General features: G+C 40.8%; 1 protein-coding gene across 1 annotated transcript in view; it reads left to right on the forward strand.

The window, feature by feature from the left end:
- The first annotated feature begins 5,384 nt into the window (after nt 1–5,384).
- ATP8A2 (ATPase phospholipid transporting 8A2) overlaps nt 5,385–17,079 on the forward strand; it is a 329,984-nt gene continuing 318,289 nt past the window's right edge. The window contains exon 1 of the mRNA XM_021530648.3: nt 5,385–5,516. Within this exon, the coding sequence (XP_021386323.2) occupies nt 5,438–5,516 (79 nt within the window). The 5' untranslated portion in view covers nt 5,385–5,437. The remainder of the gene's footprint in view (nt 5,517–17,079) is intronic.

Below are 17,079 nucleotides of genomic sequence, written 5' to 3' on the forward strand. Positions count from 1 at the left end.
CACATTAGGGAGCAACCTAGCTGTGGGAGAAGGAACTGAATCAAAATAATGAAAATGCACCTCATGCATTTTGAGAACTATTTACATTCTGGAAATCAATCCCATCTTAAACGTTTCCTATGAAGACAGGCTGAGAGGGCTGTTCAGCCTGGAGAAGGCTCCAGGGACACCTTAAAGCACCTTCCAGTACCTAAAGAGGGCTGAGCAGGGAGCTGGGTAGGAACTTGTTACAAGATCATGGAGTGGCAGGGCAAGAGGAATTACTTAAAACTGACAGAGGGCAGGCTTAGATTAGATACAAGGAAGAAACTCTTTCCTGTGATGTTTGTAAGGCACTGGAACAGGCTGCCCAGAGAAGCTGTGCATGACCCATCCCTGGAATTGTTCAAGGCCAGGTTGGACAGGGTTTGAGCAACCTAGTCCTGTGGAAGGTATTTCTGCCCATAGTAGAGGGTTGGAACAAGATGATCTGTAAGGCCTCTTCCAACCCAAGACATTTTAAGATTCTGTGATTTTTCATGGAACTTTTAATTTCTTCAGTATTATTCTTCTTTGCTTAAGAATGCATTTTTTCTTAATTACTAGCTAATTGCTAAATTGGCTCCATATATAAGCTAAGATCAAAACTATGGTCTACTCTATCATATGTCTTTCCTGTCCCAAATTCCAAAGCATTTGTAGAGGGTTGTTCTACACAGGGCTTTCCATCTATTTCCTGCCTGATGAATTATTTCTGTTGACACCATTATTGTGGAATAAAAATTACTTGCTCCAATTTAGCTTACTGTATTTTGAATGTAGCTTTAAAATCATACAAACTTGAAGTTATTCTGGAAAAGTAACAATGCTGATGTTTGTTTCCTGAAATAACTTGCAGGTATGAAGAACTTGTTATAGTAAGTTCTTAGTCTTGAGTATACTGGAAAAAATACATTATTTTTCTTTATTTTGTTTCGCTAGTGCCAAAATAGAATGGGCTCAGTATTTTTAAGTTTTTCAATAATTTTCATGCAAATCATACATCACCTCCTGCTATAAAATGAGTATAAATTTCACTTTCCAACTTATCAATATGATTATTCTATTCACTTTTAATTTTATTTACATAATTATTCAAAAAACCTGAATGGCATGTAAACAATGAAGATGCCTGCATATCCAAATTTTTTATCTTTTTCCCCCATTTCGCTTACAGGTAACGGTTCACCCTTTTTCTACCTCTCCACCCTCTCCTACGCTCCCACTTAATGTGCTATTCATCACATTTTTTTTTCACCTTCAAGTCAAATCTGGGGGTTATGGTGAACTGTAAGAGGAGTGTTCTTATTGAGCCCCTCTGCTCTATAAAGGATAGGAGATTCCCGCTCCTTTAAGAGATTATGGGTGGGCCATGCATGCACTGACACATGTTCACATATGTAAGGTCACATCCTGTATCAGTCTGTAGATACCAGCATCTCTGCAAAGAAGATTCTTAAGCTATTTCACTTATTTTCTTAAGCTGAGTGATGCCAAGCACACTTTCTCTATCAGCCTAGAAACATCAAGTCCTGGATTTTTTACTTTTTTTATTTTTTTTAACCTTTTAAAAAATGCAATGATGAGTGACAGATACCTCCCCTGTAGTTCAGCATATTATCTTCATCATGCTCATTTTGATCCTCTGCATATAAACAAGGGCAAAGCACCACAGCACAAAGATTTGGTTTAAGACCAAGAGAGTCCATTATGTTGTTTTTGTTATTATTTTTTTAAAGACGAGCGAAGTTAGACAAGCAGAACTTGCATGCAATTACTCTCATCCTGTAGGCTAATACGACCACTGCTGGCAGGAGGCCACAGGCTTTGTACTGACTTTGCAAGGCCTCAGGACTGAGCCTCATGTTGTCTGAGTTTTATTGACCTGTCTGTGCCTTTCTTTCACTTAGTTGTTGCAACAGCAATATCTCTAATGGGAAGATAGCTATGTCTAACAGTTTTACTTTTGTTTAACTTTGTATGGCACCATTGTGACTTTTATATGGAGAGTGACAAGAAATCCTGCTGCAGACAATAAGATATTTATAACTAACATAATGATGTATAACATCATTTATAACTAATATAATGATGGATAACATAATAATATGTAGAGGAATACAGACCTGGTATAACATCAGAGTCCCCTGAGAGTGGACTCACAGGACACTCTAGAAGAGGCATAGGATGGCGAAAAAAGGAGCACTGGAGAACTTGGGGCTACAAAGAGCTCATCAGCAGGGAGCTAAAGCAGTGCAGACCTGGGAAGTGGACAAAGATAATTGAGAGATTACACAAAGAACAAGTATGTACCATACCTAAATGGCATCCCATATAATACAATTGCATGTAAAGTGGAGCAGTAGACAAATGGATAAAGAACAAGGTGTGAAGGCATCTTAAAAACCACACAAAAATAGCCCCATAACAGTTATTTGTTTTTCTCTGCAAAGAATTTGTTGGTAAGACACAGATGACTAGCTGCAGCCCTGTCATCCACTGCTTTACAAAGCCAGCACTGTTGACCATTGGTCTCAGAGGGGCAGTGGAAGGGTAAGCACCACACCAAAAAAAAGGCAAACAGGAAGAGTGTGACTACAAAAAAATGAAATGGTTTATTATTTCTGTTTTTTTTTTCTTTCCCTAGTAGTAGTAGCATTCTTTAATTTCTTTCTTTTTTTCTTTCTTTTTTGGTAATAATTAGCTCTCAGCTTTGATTAGACTGTTTTCCACTACACTAATAGATTCTGAGTAATGTGTGCTTCTTTCCTTTTTTTTTATTTTCCCCAGAACCAGTCTCTGTATATAACATTAATAATTGGAGCAGGGGATGCATCTTTTTGGAAATTTGGGCTTAACAATCTCTCTAAGGTCCCAGACAGCATCTGGCACAGTCAAAAATAGAATAAAGATATCCTGTCTCCCAGTCTGGCACATTAGCTACAGGACCATTCTTCCTGCCTTTGCTTTATTTATTACATTGAAATAATTATTATGCATATTGAGCTCTTTGAAAGTACATTGCTATAAGTACTAGAAAAGTGAGCACATTGAAATTTGAAAAATACCAACTCCTTTTTTTTTCAGTACATCACTCAAACCATGGAGCCATTATGACAGACCCCAGGGAATAATACTGCCGTGACTCATGGTCCGATAATACACAATTTAGTGCAAATCAGCACGATGACAAAGACAGGCATTGCATAACAAAATGACGAAGGTGAGTCCTGCACAGCGGAATGAGCTCTTTCTTTCCTCAAAGCTCAGGGCTTACCCACAGCTTTTCAGCATGTACTTTCCGAAACATAAACAACTGTTCTGGACTGCACACTTAGTTTTCCTGTAGGCCCCACTCTTCAACCTGCTGAGCAGGACTCAGGTTCTTTCTCAGTTACCAAGATTATCCTGCACACTTGGTGTCCTTGGACAATTTGCAGTCCACTTTCTCCCCTCAGAGTCCCACTAGACTGCAGTGCATGATTATATCAACTTGCGACTTGAGACAGATTTTACAGACAGGTCTTCTCTGAGGCCCTCATTCTGAGCAGAGGCAAAGATGTGTTTTGTTTTTTCCATGCCAGTAAGCTTTATTGAAATGTCTGGTCATTAAATGCTTGGGGCGTGCCTTCCATAGGGTACAGCCCAGGCTTGTCGAGGTAAGTATGGGCTGGGTAATTAGTTCTCCTTGAGGCACTCAAGCAGTCAGCTTTAGGTGAATGAGAATGCCCTTGTAGCTGCGAGGCAGATGGTGTTTTATCTGGAGCACTCTTTGAGAACTTTGAGTGTGCAGAGGTGAAAGCAAGTGCAGTGCATGTAAAGGAACGAATGCACTCAGCTGCTACATGGGCTCACAGGCTGACAGTCCACAATACTTAAGTGCACTGGAAACACAGTTCACCTGAGGGCTAATTTCTGATGAAAAAGTAAACATGAATCCAGGAGTTGCCATTCATGTTTTGGTCCTTTTTTGGGAGTACTTGCTTTGACTTTGAGCTGACAGCTTGAACCCAAAGTGAACTTCACTTTAATCTGTCTACTAGCTAACTATATATGTGAATTGATTCCCTGTTCCCCAGGCCATTTGTTCTGGATCAAAGACACTGACTAAAACAGAAAATAATTTGTGTAGAGGAGCAAGAGAGAGCTGAGGGAGAGAATGATGTTCATGAACATAACCAGTTCCATGTCATGGTCTTAAAATGGGAAAGGCATGCGGGAATGCCAGCACTGCACATTGTCCTTACTGGATGATTTCATTCAAAAAAGCTCTTGGGCCATTTCTCCCAGAGTGATAAAATCCAAGAGTAAAAGCCTCTCACAGGCAAATATCTGTCGGCAGCAGTCCTGTCACAAAGCGCACATCTCCAGTGGGCTATGATGCATTCAGTGCAGTCAGTGTAAAATGCCACAGTTCTGGATTACTTTGAGTTTAGGAAGTTCAAAGTGGTTTGTCAACAATATTTTTATGTCTAACATTTTGTGGAGTTGTAGCTAGAAAGTATCACTTTCCATACTATATGCGAGAGGACACGAAAGCACAGCAAGACTCAAGAGGTTTAGCATTATTTATGATCTTTGAAATAACACCCAAGTTACCCATTATGTGTGGTAGCCAACTCTGTGGGGTCAAGTGGTTGAGATACAGACTTAGGGTCGTTTGTCACAGACCTTCAAGATACAAGGGACCGTTTCTTATGCAGTAGATCTTCCCAAAAGTCAATGTATCCTCATCCTGTGGTGATTCTGCCTCATTTAAACCATTCTACCTTAAAGCTCATTTGGTAGAGAAAGCAACCCTTTAAGATGTGGCAACTGCTGCTAGCTATGCCTGGTTAAGATCAGGATCTTAAAGATTCAGAGGCACTGTTTTGCCTAACTTATTTTTCTTTTTTTTTTAAGTTACATTCCTTCTTTGCTTGTCCTTAGTAGGTAAATTCTCATGGTTGCAAATGTGATGTAAGTGCTACATTGATTAATCTTTCCTCTAATTCTTTTTTTATCCTTGATTTACTGGACGTTCTGAGAAGGAATGGTTTCTTTTGTGATGAGACTGGCAGCATGCCACAGTGATGAAAGATGTCCTTGTAACCGGAACAAAGAAGCCCGGTTAGGGATCCCGATCCCAGCGGGGGCTTTCTTGGGATGCTTTATGCGCCCAAAATGTCTAGTAAAATACTAGTTCCAGACAGACACCTCAAAAACCCCCACCAAACCCAGGCCCCGACTTCGTGGCACCTTACGCGACGGCTCCCAGCGGGCGCACGGAGCCGTGAGCGGCTCCCGGGAGAGCATCTCCGTGCCGGCCCGGGCCAGCGCCTCGCCCGCCCCCGCAGCCCGGGCGCGGCGGTGCCGGCGGCCGCAGCGCGGCGTCTGCGTGCGGGGGGGCCCATGGCCAGCGCGCCCGGCCGGCCGCACCATGCCGAACAGGGCCGGCCTGGACACCGCGCTGAAGATGTCCCTGCGGCGGAAATCCTCCAAGATCCACTCCTCGGCCGGTGAGGAAAGGGCGAGGCGAGGCGGGCGGGAGCGGCGCGGGGAGGAGGCGCCGCGGCGGAGGAAGGAAGGCGCGGCGGAAGGGAAGGGAAGGGAATGGGAGGGATGGCAGCGGCGCCTCCATGGCGCGGCCGCCCGGCCCTGCCGCCCCGCCGGCCGCGGCGCTCGGGCATCCCGCAGTGCCGCCCCGCCCCGGGGCTCCGCTGCGCCGGGAGGTGCCCGCCCGGCCGCTGCCCAAGGGCACCGCGGCCCCGCCCGCAGACCCCGGCCCGGCGCTGCCGCGCCTCCCGTCCGTCCCACCGCCAGCACAGGGACCCGGCACCCCCGGCCCGCGGCGCGAACAACCCCCTCTTGGCTCTGATGGCAGGAAAATTTCCTCTGGTCAGAGGGCAGTACCGCCGGTGCAGGGACACAGGGGTTACCCCAGCCCAGCGCGCCGGTCAGGGGCCTCTGTCCCGTGATCAGGAGCGGGGAGAGCATCGGGCACTGCAGTGAGCCTTGCGGAGAGCTAAATTACAGGGCTTCTTAAGAGGTTCATTTAGGAAACTGTTTTCCAACTAGTTCATAAAAAAAAAAATAGCAATGGAAGACTTGGAAGGTAGAATTTTGCTCACAAAGGACTCACACTGACTTCTGTAGGACCAAGGTGCATTCAGATTTCGTCTCTGGTACATTCTGCTTGGGCATAGATGAAACATCAGTGACATTGCTGGTGACTTACAGACACCCGTTCCTGTGCAAAATATGTAGGTGCCTAGTACAGTTTCTGTGGTGAGTAAAAGTGTAGTATAATGCTGTTTCAGCACTTTTTGTTTCAGCGAGAAATATGCACATTTCCTAATTAGCTTTGGTTAAATCTCAGAGCACCTTGGAGAGCATTTGCTGGATTGCTTTTGGATGATGCTGTATTTGAAGATGTCCTTTAGCCACTTATGGCTTTTCAGCTCATGGAACCAGGCTAGAGCTAGCTGAAAGGAGAAAGCCACCTTCCCTTTGGCTCCTCTGCACAACCTGGTCACTCTAGTAACATTTCCCTGTTTGGTCTCACTGCTTGGTAGCAAGGACAGAACTTCAGGGACTTCTGCATAGCTGCTGAAGTAAGTGGGATGCTGAGCAAAGAGGTGTGTAATTCCTGCTCAGAGGAAATGGTAAGGTTTCAGGGTAGGATTTAGCATATTACCAGCTTTACTTATCTTCAGCCTAAGCCTTTCAGATGAAACAGTTGCAGTTAAGCAGATTCCACTTTCCAGTGTTTGAGGTTGTGTCCACTTCTGCAGACTGATTTGAAACCCTGTCCTGTGATAGGGAGGCTCCTTTCCCAGTGCTGCAGTTTGGCAGATCTTTTTGTGACTTAACCTTTGGAATCCAAACCTAGGCTCTCTTCAGATACTGGGTGCTTGGGGAATGTTTAGCTTCAGTGTGGCATACATAAGGAGTTTAAGCTTCAGCTTTTGTCAATGACAGGATCACGCACAGAGGGTCCACCCTCCCTGCTCAAGCAAGGTTATCCTAGAGCACATTGGATAGGATTGTGTCTGCATGGTTCTTGAATCATCCACAATCCACAGTCATACTCATGGATCTAGGTATTTCAGTTGTGCTTCTGTGCCCTGGGTGATTGGGGCACCCAGATCTTCTAGCTGGGATTTATCTATACACAGCCTCAGATTTTTACATGTTCCCTGCATTTCACATAAGGAGAATCCAAATTAGATGATACTTTGAAGAAAGATAGGGATTGCTGGTTAGCATTAAGATCAATTTCTAGCACTTGAACAATGTATTTCCTATCTAGAATATTTTCAAGGGTAACAAGAGTAATATCTAGTATAGTTGTATATATAATGCCTATAAAGTTACATAATAGAGGTTTGTGTAACTCACTACACAGACTTATTAAGTTGGTTGTAGTTGGTTTAGTACACCAGAGCCAGCTCTGGTGACTTGGAACAACCAGAACCAATCTCTCAGCCACCCAGAAAACCCTGCGCTCCCCATTGCTGTGCATTCCCAGTGCCTTGCTTGTGTCAGCATTAGCCATCAGATGACTACCTGGTCACTGGATCAGTACTGATGTGGCTCACTACCAGCCTGTATGATCTGAATGCCAGCAGGGACCAGACACAGAAAGGCAGTAGCTCTGCTTTTCACAGCATGTTGTGTCTTGATGTGCAGACCTGCCATCTGTGGGGGCCAAACAAGTTCATATGTGGGGCTCTGGGCTGTGTGAACCCAAATGTAAAAACATACATCTGGAGTCTGTGCCACTGTCCACTGCAAACAGTTCAGATGTGGATGTGTGGTGACACTGCAAAATCTCAAGATCTTTCTGAGCTGAATGGTGTGGAGGGAGAACCGGTCACCCTTTTGTCATCCTTAGTTAGGGTCAGGTAACTGTCTCTATCCAGTGCAGGTTTTTTGGCATCTATGTATCAAAATGTTCTGTCTCCTTTTCTTTTTAGAAGAGATCTTTCCTGCTTTGAAGTCTTTTAGTTTATTTGCTAGTTTTGTTTACTTTTGAGGGAGTTTTGGTAATCTAAAGTATTAGGTTTTAGTTTGGGTCACTGAGATTTATTTTCATACCATGTAAAGCATTTCAGTAGCTTATAGGCATTCCTTTTTAGTCAAGAAGAACACTGCCTCTGTGATGGTCTAACAATGTCTTTTCATCTCACATTTTTGACCCTCCTGCGCTTGGTAATGTGACTTCCACATGTGCTAATACAGTATAAAGTGTAACTGGTGTATTTGATAGAGTTTTAAACCTGCTTAACACTGGTATAAAGCACTTGCCAGAAAAGCAGATGATGTGAAAATGAGAATTTGGAGACAGGAAGTCACCTTCTGCCACTTAGATGATCACTGCACTTCTTTTTTATGCTTTTGCTCATTAATTGATTTTTTCCTTGTAGAAGTAAACCTTTTTATTGCTGTAATGTTGTACCAACTGAGCAAAATTGATTAGATTGAAATTATTCTCAAAGTCCCTAGCTTTTTACTGTTGTAACCACAGACATCAAAGACTAACTTGTTCTTCTCCTTTCTGCCTCCTTAAAATCACTAAAAATAAGAAACTATCAATAAGACATTGGATGATTATACAATGGCATTTTTATTTTTAGGGAAAAATCGAATTTCAGCTTTATAATGGATTAAAGGTACAACTGACCTCTATATTATTTACTGTGGTCTTTTTCAATGATACACATCAACAAGAAAAGTATTTTTAGGATAAAGGTAGTAACAGAATCTTCTCTTGGGACATGACGAGCTGAAATATAAACATCATTTCATAGTATGAAACAATACTTTTACACATTTTCCATCTACTTTTCCCATGAAATACTTGCTTATAGTTTATGCTGTGTTTTTGATTTTAGAGTCTTAGTCCTTTCCTTGTAAAGGATCTATCTCTTCTGTTTTTCAGAGAAATGTCTATGCAAGAATTTCTTTGTGCTATTTTTGTGCTGTGATATAATTACCATGATTGCAACTGTTGGGAAGCATCATACAGAGCAGTTAAAATTCTACACAGGCACTTGTACTTTGCTCAAAGCTTTTATCCTTGAGCGAAGGTGGTCAAAGCACTGGATCAGGCACCTCAGGGAAGTGGTTGGGTCACCATGCCTGGAAGTGTTAAAAAATGAGTAGACATGGCACTTTGCTGTACGGTTTAAGGGACATGGTGGTATTCAGTCAAAGGGTGGACCTGATGATCTCTGAGGTCTTTTCCAACTGTAATGATTCTTTGATTTAATCTGTAGGCATTTACAGGTTAGACATAATTCCTATAGATACATATAAAATGCACAGGAGCTATAGGTGAAATATGTCATAAACTCTGCATGATTTACATATGGCTGTTGCTGCTTCAAATGAGGTGTAATTTGGTTTTGTGGAGGCAGGTTCAGGTGGTGTAAGAGTCATGGTGAAGGCTGCAAAGCTTTAACCTTGAAGCTCACTCTTGCCACCTCTACTCTCGGGATACCTACCTGCTATTTTGCAGGAGGATCAGCAGTTGCCTTGGATGCACTTTTAAGCAAACAACCCATATGAAGGGGTCAGAAAACTGCTGAGCTAACAAATTCTTTAAATACTATTATTAAAACTGTTCAATAAAGAATAAAAGCCCTATTCTTCTGAGAGAAATGTACCTGGCAGGAGTAGTGACAGTAGGGACAGAACAGGGGGTGTACTTCCTCAGCAAGTGCTTTAACCACTCATTAGCATCACCAAGAGTCACTGAAACATTGAGCAGGACAATTGCAACCATAGTGTTGGCACACAGAAATTATGGTCTGTTATGGGGAACTTTTCCAGGTGAAGACTGAAGTTCTGCCAGTTTAGTGGCAGAAGTTAGTCCTGAATAGACAGACTACTTTAGTCCGTGTTTGTTCATGCACACACTCAAACTGCACAGTGGTAATTCAGTGTGTTACAGACCTCCCATTTCTTTTCATCCACGTTTAACTGGCACACAGTGTAGTATAATGTGCAGTTTATTCTATCACATCAAAGGCCTGATCCTATTTATGTAAACACCAGTGATAATTATAAACACCAGTGACAATTATGCCTTTTGACAAAGCGCTCATCACAATAAACCCCATGCTTTACATTACTATGTTTCTGTAGTAGCACAAAGGGGAGCCTTCTCAAGCTGTGTGGGATCTTACACGACTGTAAAGTGAGGTGGTGACAGCGACAGAGCTAACTGGAGGCTGACCTGAACTTCTGCTGCCTTTACTTAAAGTTTGTTTGGCTGTGAGAGTTAGTTTGCATTAGAATAGGAGTGAAATTAAAACACCTCTGCTTAGGACACTGAATTAGAAAAAGGTGATTTATGCACAGTTACTGTGGAGCAACTTGATGAATAACCAAGATCCTAAGTACAGTGGCAAAAGAAATGCTTTTTTCTCTACTGTGATGGGGGAGGTGAGATTATTAATAAATACATTAAAGATCAAAGCACTCAGATGATATGGAATACGGTTATTTAGGAGTCAACTGAGGACATAAGAGATTTAACCACCCTTCTGTTTCTAGTATCAAATTACATGAATGTATTTAATAAAAATTTAAAATTCCCCTTGCTGTATAGCCAATATATGAACTCTCTAATGCTACTTGAGTATTCATAACTCCATTGAAACAGACACATGTACTGTCTATTTATAGAAACTGTTTTATTCCTTCTCTGTGCCACTCTCTCCACAGGACTCTTGTTTCAGATTTAGTTTTCTAGCAGTATCTGCTTTTAGTATACTTTCCTGTGCTGGGTGAGTCACTTTTGTCCTTTTCTGGGTAGACCTAAAAGCACTGCCCTGCTGGTGTGATTTGGCAGAAATGCCACTCTAGTTCGATGAAGGATTAAAATATCTAACAGTGAAATGACTGCAAGGAAATCTGCTTGTCTGTTCAGGGTCCTAGAATATCACCAAGATGACGGACATGCTGGGTGTACTTCCTTTATGGAGTGTACTTCCTTTATGGAGCTCACTGGGCATAGAAAGAATAGTCATTTAGCATTGCATTTCCATTGGACAAGGTTTGAGTGCAGTCTTGATCTCTGCCAACTTTGCAGGTTTTTTTTTAACCTGGAAATCTATGGCTTTGTTAGTGATGTTGCTCTAAAGTATTCCCTTTTTTTCTTATCATTACCCGGAGGGTAATGTACAAGAATTTTCAGGCTGATAGCTCCCAGTGACACCTGATAGTATATTGGATAATCATTTGAAAACTGGTGTCAGCATCCAAAACTGATCATTCTCCAATTAGCAATTCACAAGGCATTTTTATTGTAGTGAAACCTTGATGAGGGACATATGAACGACCAGGTCATCTGTTTCTGCTCTTCTGGAAGGTTGTCAAGTGATGCTCTATAGATTTGCTACAGGGCAGCATTCTTGGCTGGTTCATTTTCCTTTGGCTAGTCTTGTTTGAGCTGTCAAGTATAGCCTTTAAATAATCCTTGAATCTGACAGATTCAGATTATTGTTACTTGTGAAGCAATATCCTAAGCACTTGTGTTAGCTTTTTTACTGCAACGGGGAAGTGTTCCAGACTTGCTTTCCTGTACCATGTTGTATTGTGTCACATTTTCATTATGTCTGTAGTAGTACAAATACTAGAATATCTGTTACTGACAGTATGTGTAGAGACTGATTGCCAACATGTTCTTTTAAGGAGTAGTTAATCCCAAAATCTTTCTTGCACATACCGGGTAGAGAAGAGCAATATATTGGATTTTGAAAAGGCAGTTTAGTATTGCTGGAGCAACATCTTTCTGCTTCTGGGACAGCTCTTAAGTGTGGCTTGCCACAAATATTTTCCTTTCAGTCTCTTATCTTTTCCAGCTAAGCTACTTAAGTCTTTGGAGCAGTTGCAGGTATGTAAGACATGGTATCTGAGAGCTTTAGATAACTGGTTCTCAGCTGGTGCACTCAAAGGATAATTTGGGAAAGATCACAGACACAGCTGAAGATTGAGAAGAAAGCCCAAGATTTTACAAAACTTTGGGGTTTATTTTTAGTGCAAAAAAAAAAAATTATCAATATTGAAATGTATTATTTTCAGTTATTCCAGTATTTGCTAGGAAAGCTCTCAGATTTTTGATTAGCATTATTGCCAACTTTTCATAATGAATCCTGCCCACTACAAGAGTTCCAGGACAGTTTCTTTCCAACCCCAGGAGTGGACATATGCCTGCCTGTTTTGAAGTTCCTGTCTGTCAGGCTTCTGGCTGAGAGGTAGTTACACGACAGTAAAATTACTGGAAGATACAATGGAACAAAAAGACCTGAAAACAGAAGATGTAGAGTTTTATATTTTAAGCCAAGGTGTGATAAGGCAAAGCTGACACAATGCTGATTTTAATGAGTCACCCAGTTCAACCACCTATTTGGACTCATCACAGAAGTGACACAATCCCTGTAGTTAGAATATCACATCCATGTACATAACATTCACATAACATTCAGGAGGTTTTCCTGACAGCTACAGGTGTAGTTACTCTTGTGGTGAGCACTAAAATCACTTTAAATGAGCATGAACGTGAGTGTCAGTACATTAGTCTCAGTACTCTCATGTTGTGATGAAGAATCACAAGATATACCATGGATTTTAAATATATTTCTGCTGATATCCCCCCTTACACAGGGTATTTTTGTTAATTCTAGTTCTAATTAACAGTTTGCCTTGGGGTATTAGTGCAAAAAGAAGGTAAATGAGAACTTACCTTCCACTTCACTAAAATGGAAGAGCTATGATTGTATCAGTTCATAATGGATCCAACAAAATGTGTCAGTTTGTTTTAGCTAAGGGTTTAGTTTGATGAATCTACCTTCTTTTAGCATGTTGGAAATCAGGATTAACACAAATTTAATTAGTGTATACGTTCTATAAAGGAGAGAAGGCAGCCTGACATCTTGTTTAAAACTGACTACAAGGTCTTGATTTTTAATTCCTGATTTCTTGAATGCAGATGACCAAACCCATTCATTTGATTTTATTAAATGAGCAGGTAGTCAGAAAGAGTGAAAGCAAAGTCTTTATCTCCTTTTAATAGCATCACCCTGATAAATTTTTCTACTTTGAACAGAAGGAAGGCTCAGGTGTTAGCTTTTGTCAACCCAGCACTGTTCTATTTGTACAAAACACAGTAAAGGCATTCTGAGATTCTGTGCCTGTGAGATCTGGGAACTTTCAACCCAATGCTTATACAAGGGATACATGAAACAAGTACCCCAAGCTTTTTTGTGCCCTTAAATACCCTAAGCATACGTCACCTTATTTAACAGATGCTGTTTATTTGTAAATAGGAGATAAAAGTTGCTGAAAGGGTATGTGCAAAGTCAACATCAGCCATCATAACTCTGAAACAGATACAGAGGTTATATCTGCATTTGTCATATCAGTTACATAGCTAGGAATCAGGGTTTAACCTGGAAGCTTGAATCTGAAATCCAGATGACATTTAGTCAACATTTCTGCATCACTGGGAAGGCTCATCATAGTTACTGCTTCAGTAGTATCATGGCTATTAAATTGAAATACATTGATGTCAATCCTGGTGCCTTGTTTTGGCGTGGGACAGAGAGACAAGGGAATTAAGGTATGCAGGTGCTGCCCAGGCTGAGGAGGGCACCACTTCTGCTTTACAGATTAACAGTCAAATCTTCTTCCCAGATCACTAAGACAAGCCTTCATCTGGAAGCAATTGTGCCATTTACCTGACTGGTCATAGGGGAAAAAACGAGCTTTCAGTAAGAGCTTTCAGACAGACAGAAGGAGAGAGTGCTAGCCCTGCCCCTGCCAAATTTATCCTAATCCTGCGCTGCCTGAAGAGGGGGCAGCATTCACTATCACTCCTTAACTAAAGCCCTGGTCTTTGCTGAAAAAATTAATACCCTATTTTTTAATCAAAATAATTTCATTTACAAATCTGAAATTTGCTTGTCTTTGAAAAATTTAAAAACCCTACTAGTCATCATTAGGGTAATAAAGTGGGATGATCAGTCTTCAGAAAGAGAAAGGAGTGACTAGAAAGATCTGAAATATCTGAGGAGAAAGAGTTCACTTCTTGCAGAAAACAAAATTTGGGGGTTTGGGTCCGAAATTAAGACACTTAGGGAAAGTGCAGGTATCGGTCAATGACCATGCAGATGTGCAATGGAACTCATTACTTTAGAGTTATTTTGGGTACATTCCATCTTGTGAAACTGGAATTGGACATTGGGTTTCAGCTGGGATAGAGCAGTGAGCTGCTGCATGATACTTACTTTCCAGCTGGGGTTAAACCACGACATATTTTTTCAGTTCTTTCTACAGTGCTGAGCCCCTATAATAGGAAGAATTAAAGATACATTTTCTGGAGAAGGTGAGCTTCCTAGTGTAAGTTGCAATGTATATTGTCACTAAAGTTGTTCCATAAACACAGGTGAAACTTACCCTAGTGTCTTCCTGGTAGCCCTTCTGTCATGGGTCTCTTGGTTGGGACTGTGAACACAGATTCTTCCACACACAGCATCACCCCATTACCATTCCCTCTCTTGTGACAGAGTGGGACATGTGAAAATTTCAAAATCCAAAATCCCACAGTAGACCCAAGAAGGCCTCTTTAGTTGCAGGATTTCCACTGAAAACAAGAAGTCTGGTTTGTGTATTTTGTGTACAGTAGATACACCTGCTTTAAATCTCTGGCCATTTCCACCCCTGACTCCATACTATTCTCCCTCAAGTGTTCTTAGCCATGTTGTTTGTGGTAGGAATCCAAGTTAGATGCAAGGGACTGTCTGGCATGGCATGGGAGAGAACAGTAAGTGTTCCCAACCTGGACTGCTGAGAGACTTCAGCAGTCCTAAATTTTCACCATCAAGAAAGACTGGGCTGCAAAGAAGAAGATTTTGCAGTGCTCAACACTGGATGGTTTCGTTGAAGTTTTGGGCTGCCAGCTAATTACCTAAACCATTTTCTTTGAGCGCTTTCTGTCAAAACCCCAGAGAGAGAAAAAGTGGGAATAAAATTGCTGTAATAATAAATCTGATATGATCTGGTTGAGACAATGCAATTCTGTGTTAGTGCTAAATAGCAGGGGATTTAAATACTTTAGTATTCCTTTTGGTACTTTTTGGTTCATTAGACAGCCAGATTCCCAGGGTGTGTGTACTTGCCATTCCTGCTAGGAATGCTGTTGTTTACAGGGACATTAAACTCTCTTATCAGTGTCATCTTCTATATAGAGAAATCCTGACAACCAAGGACAAGAGTTAATCTTAGATCTTCTTTCTACCAGAAACCTCCTCCCTTTTTAAAAAATTAAAATCCCTTCTTAAGACACTCAGCACTTCACAAGCACAAACGTCTTGCTGAATTTCTGCATCATTCTTTTACAGGCTTCAATCAAATCAGAAAAGTTTTGCCCTCGGATGAAATGAAAACATTTATATTTCTATGTACCAGTTCACATCTCGTCAGGGCAGATGGTACTGTTGGCAATGGCTCCAATACATTGCCATTAATTTGGAGCTCAGAAACTGCAAACAACCATATTTTTTATTTCCATCAGAACTAGTACACAAACTAGTGTTCAGTAATAAAATGTTAGTATCATAAACAGATGCCACAAAATTTACTGAAGCAGAGAAAAGTAGCAGTGATGTGGTAGTTTCTGTCTTTGTGAAGAGCTAAAGCTGCTTCACTGCAGTTACAAGTATTTTGTCATCAGTGACTCCAGAGCGAGGGAATAATGTTATTTATCTACTTCAAGAGGCAAGATGAAGATCACAGGCAGCTACACAGTATTTGTATGGTGCTCAGAAACAGAGGGTCATACACAAAATATTTCTTTAGTCAGGTAAGTTTACAGACATTAGATTTACATTTTTTTCCCCCACAGTTGCCATCTGGCTTTGGTGGTTATTAGACCTCATGAAACTAAGTACACCTGGATATTCTGGACAAAATAAACAGAACATGACTTTGTATTTAATCTCCTACTTCTTAGAAAGGTTTATTTTTACAAGGTAATTTTATAGACTATATTTCTTTAGGTTTAGTGACATTATTTTTTATTATCTAAATTGTTTATTAACATTGATTCTATATTGACATAAATAATTCTAGTAAGAAAATTGATATATCCAATTTTGTAGACTAAAATTTGAGAAGAGTGATTAACAACCTGAAGAAGGGGGAAGGGAAGTTCTACATTAAGAAGATTGGCATTACTTCAACTAGAAGACTATGCTGGGACTGAGGCTGTAGCCAAAAATAGAATTGGATTAACAGAAGAAAGGCAAGTAGATAAAACTAAGGTCAAAGCAGAAATAGATACTTTAGAATTACCTCATGCACCAAAAGATATGAAGAGATATTTAAGGAGTTTTCCTATTATATGCACCTATAATGGAAAAATCAATTTACAATAAGAAGCACTATGAAAGATGACTCAAATAATAAATACATTAAGAAGAACTAAGCTTTAAAATGGGCAGAAAAAAGTCACAATAACTTTTTCTGATTGTTTGTACAGGCTCTAACATGCATGGTATTACAAATAAAAAGCTGTAAAAGACATTTGTAGTAATACCAACACTTACAAAAAGAAACAGTAAAAATAACATTTCACACTTTCATTGAGGTGGGGTAACAGAGTGACAAGCCAAACTCAGTAGGTTGTGCTTTAACTCCTCCCCAGAAAAAAGGCTTAGCTAGTAACAAGTTCTACCTGATGGCAATTAATACAGCTCTGTTTATACTAATGAGCCCCAGACCTATAACTGGTGGTGGGGTCAAGCTAATGCACACAGATAGGAAGGCTAGTAAAGGGGGAAAAGTAGAAGGTCCTGTCTGTAGAGATTTTGGTAAAATAAGCTATAGCATCTAGGAAACTTATCCTTTCTTGTAGCTTTGAATTCCAGTCAGGTAAATTGGTTTTGAAGGAAGGCTGGGGCTTGTTGAATAAATTTATTTTTGATGTGCTCAACTCTAATGTTTTGAGGTAGATATTGACTATCTTTATCTTTTCTTCAATTTTCTATGTGGAAAAGCTGAAGGCCTGTTTTC

This window comes from Lonchura striata, chromosome 2, assembly GCF_046129695.1.
Source record: "Lonchura striata isolate bLonStr1 chromosome 2, bLonStr1.mat, whole genome shotgun sequence".
Taxonomy (NCBI): Eukaryota; Metazoa; Chordata; class Aves; order Passeriformes; family Estrildidae; genus Lonchura; species Lonchura striata.